Consider the following 1851-nt stretch of genomic DNA (forward strand, 5'->3'; position numbering starts at 1 on the left):
AGTCTGTTGAGTGTGTACTATCACTCTACCTCTTCATCTTTTTGTCTCTCAATGCAGGTTGAGGGAGACATCAAGGCCCTCGGCGAGAAGATTAATAAACTGTGCGGGATCAAGGTAATGCTTGTTGACTTACTGACGTCCCAGTATCAAGGAGTCCCTCTTAGGAGTCTGACACTGGCTTAGCCCCACCAAGTGTATGGGATCTAGCTGATGACAAAGTGAAGCAAGAGGTAGTCGTCATGCTCCTCGATCTAGAGCGGTTGCACATTTGGTGATATTCTCAGCAACAACAGCCACTGCAAGTCTCACAGTGTACTAAAATCCTTAATCCTGGTACGGATGATGCGAAGTATGTTATCAACGTGCGACAGGTGAGCCTTGAGTAGGAGAAGGCATACACATTCAGTGAATCTGACTTTCAGATCGCGAAATTTGTTGTTGGTCTCGCACAGCATGTGTCTCCTACTGATATTGAGGAAGGTATGAGAGTCGGAGTGGATCGGCAGAAGTATGAATCGAGTGTAGAGGCATGGGTGACACTGGCCTATCATTGGATAGATACCAAATTCAAATACCCTTGCCGCCTAAGATCGATCCAACTGTGACCATGATGACCGTTGAGGAGAAGCCGGACGTCACGTACTAGTATTTCAATCATCATGTGCATGAGGAGACGCTTAGATACTCTGATATTGGTGGCTGCAAAGAGCAATTGGAAAAGTTACGGTATGGAAATCGCTATGAGAAGCGATAATTGCTTAGGACGTGTTGTTGTCAGAGAAGTCGTAGAGATGCCTCTGCTGCAACCTGAGCGCTTCGTCCAGCTTGGTATTGACCCTCCCAAGGGCGTCTTATTGTAGGAACCTGATAGCAGCTAGGTTATGTAGTGATGATGGTATCAGATATGGACCCCCGGGTACTGGCAAGACACTGACGGCTAGGGCTGTTGCTAATCGAACCGATGCGTGCTTTATTTGTGTTATCGGTAGTGAGTTGGTTCAGAAGGTAATAGCCATCATGGGAGAGTAGACTGTAATGCCCTCATATCCTTAGTATGTGGGAGAGGGAGCCAGGATGGTCCGTGAGCTGTTTACTCTGGCTCGAAGCAAGAAGGCGTGCATACTGTTCATTGATGAGGTCATATTCATGGGAGGTCACTGCCATCTACTACTATTGCTGCCAACGCTCTCGCCTCGGAGTCGACTTTTTAGGTGGACGCTATCGGGGGTTCGCGTGGTAGCGGTGGTAGTGGGTCTGAGGATGATGAAGTGCAGAGGACCATGCTCGAGATCGTCAATCAGCTTGATGGCTTCGACGCTCGAGGCAACGTGAAGGTACCGGCAGCAGCAGCACGAGCATGTGGAGTGTCAGTAGCCTATCTCGGCGTTCAGGTTCTGATGGCCACGAACAGGCCCGACACGTTGGATCCAGCTCTCCTCCGTCCTGGTAGTAGGGGGTGTTATTGGTGGAGTTGGTCACCTGTGGGTTGGATAGTCTTGATTATCGAATGGTGTGGTATTGTAATTGTCATCACTCTGGTGTTCCTCAGGACGACTTGATCGTAAAATTGAGTTTGCCTTGCCGGATTTGGACGGTCGCACGCACATCTTCAAGATCCAGGCCAGGAGTATGAACATGGACCGGTAATGAGATTTATACTGGAGGAGATAGATGACCGTTTTCACTGGGCGTTTCACTCAGAGACATCCGTTTTGAGCTCCTCGCCAGACTGTGTCCGAACTGCACTGGAGCTGATATCAGGAGTGTGTGTAAGTTTATATTGAGTTAGGAAGTGTAAGAAATGTGGTATAAAATGTGTGGGGTAGGCACAGAGGCGGGGATGTTTGCCAT

The 1851-nt window shown here is 48.8% G+C and overlaps 1 protein-coding gene across 1 annotated transcript in view; it reads left to right on the forward strand.

The window, feature by feature from the left end:
- Nucleotides 1–51: 51 nt before the first annotated feature.
- The window catches only part of Pmar_PMAR024381 (26S protease regulatory subunit, putative), a gene marked incomplete at both ends in the record, with an annotated part of 2204 nt that continues 404 nt past the window's right edge, over nt 52–1851 (forward strand). Inside the window, 14 exons of the mRNA XM_002782653.1 lie at nt 52–114; nt 165–230; nt 285–371; nt 423–508; nt 559–639; nt 682–726; nt 779–856; nt 903–1005; nt 1054–1137; nt 1212–1334; nt 1392–1446; nt 1550–1643; nt 1702–1769; nt 1827–1851. The exon at nt 1827–1851 is cut by the window's right edge and continues 4 nt beyond it. Coding sequence (XP_002782699.1) covers nt 52–114; nt 165–230; nt 285–371; nt 423–508; nt 559–639; nt 682–726; nt 779–856; nt 903–1005; nt 1054–1137; nt 1212–1334; nt 1392–1446; nt 1550–1643; nt 1702–1769; nt 1827–1851 — 1058 coding nt within the window. The remainder of the gene's footprint in view (nt 115–164; nt 231–284; nt 372–422; nt 509–558; nt 640–681; nt 727–778; nt 857–902; nt 1006–1053; nt 1138–1211; nt 1335–1391; nt 1447–1549; nt 1644–1701; nt 1770–1826) is intronic.

This window comes from Perkinsus marinus, assembly GCF_000006405.1.
Source record: "Perkinsus marinus ATCC 50983 genomic scaffold scf_1104296938708, whole genome shotgun sequence".
NCBI lineage: Eukaryota > Perkinsozoa > Perkinsida > Perkinsidae > Perkinsus > Perkinsus marinus.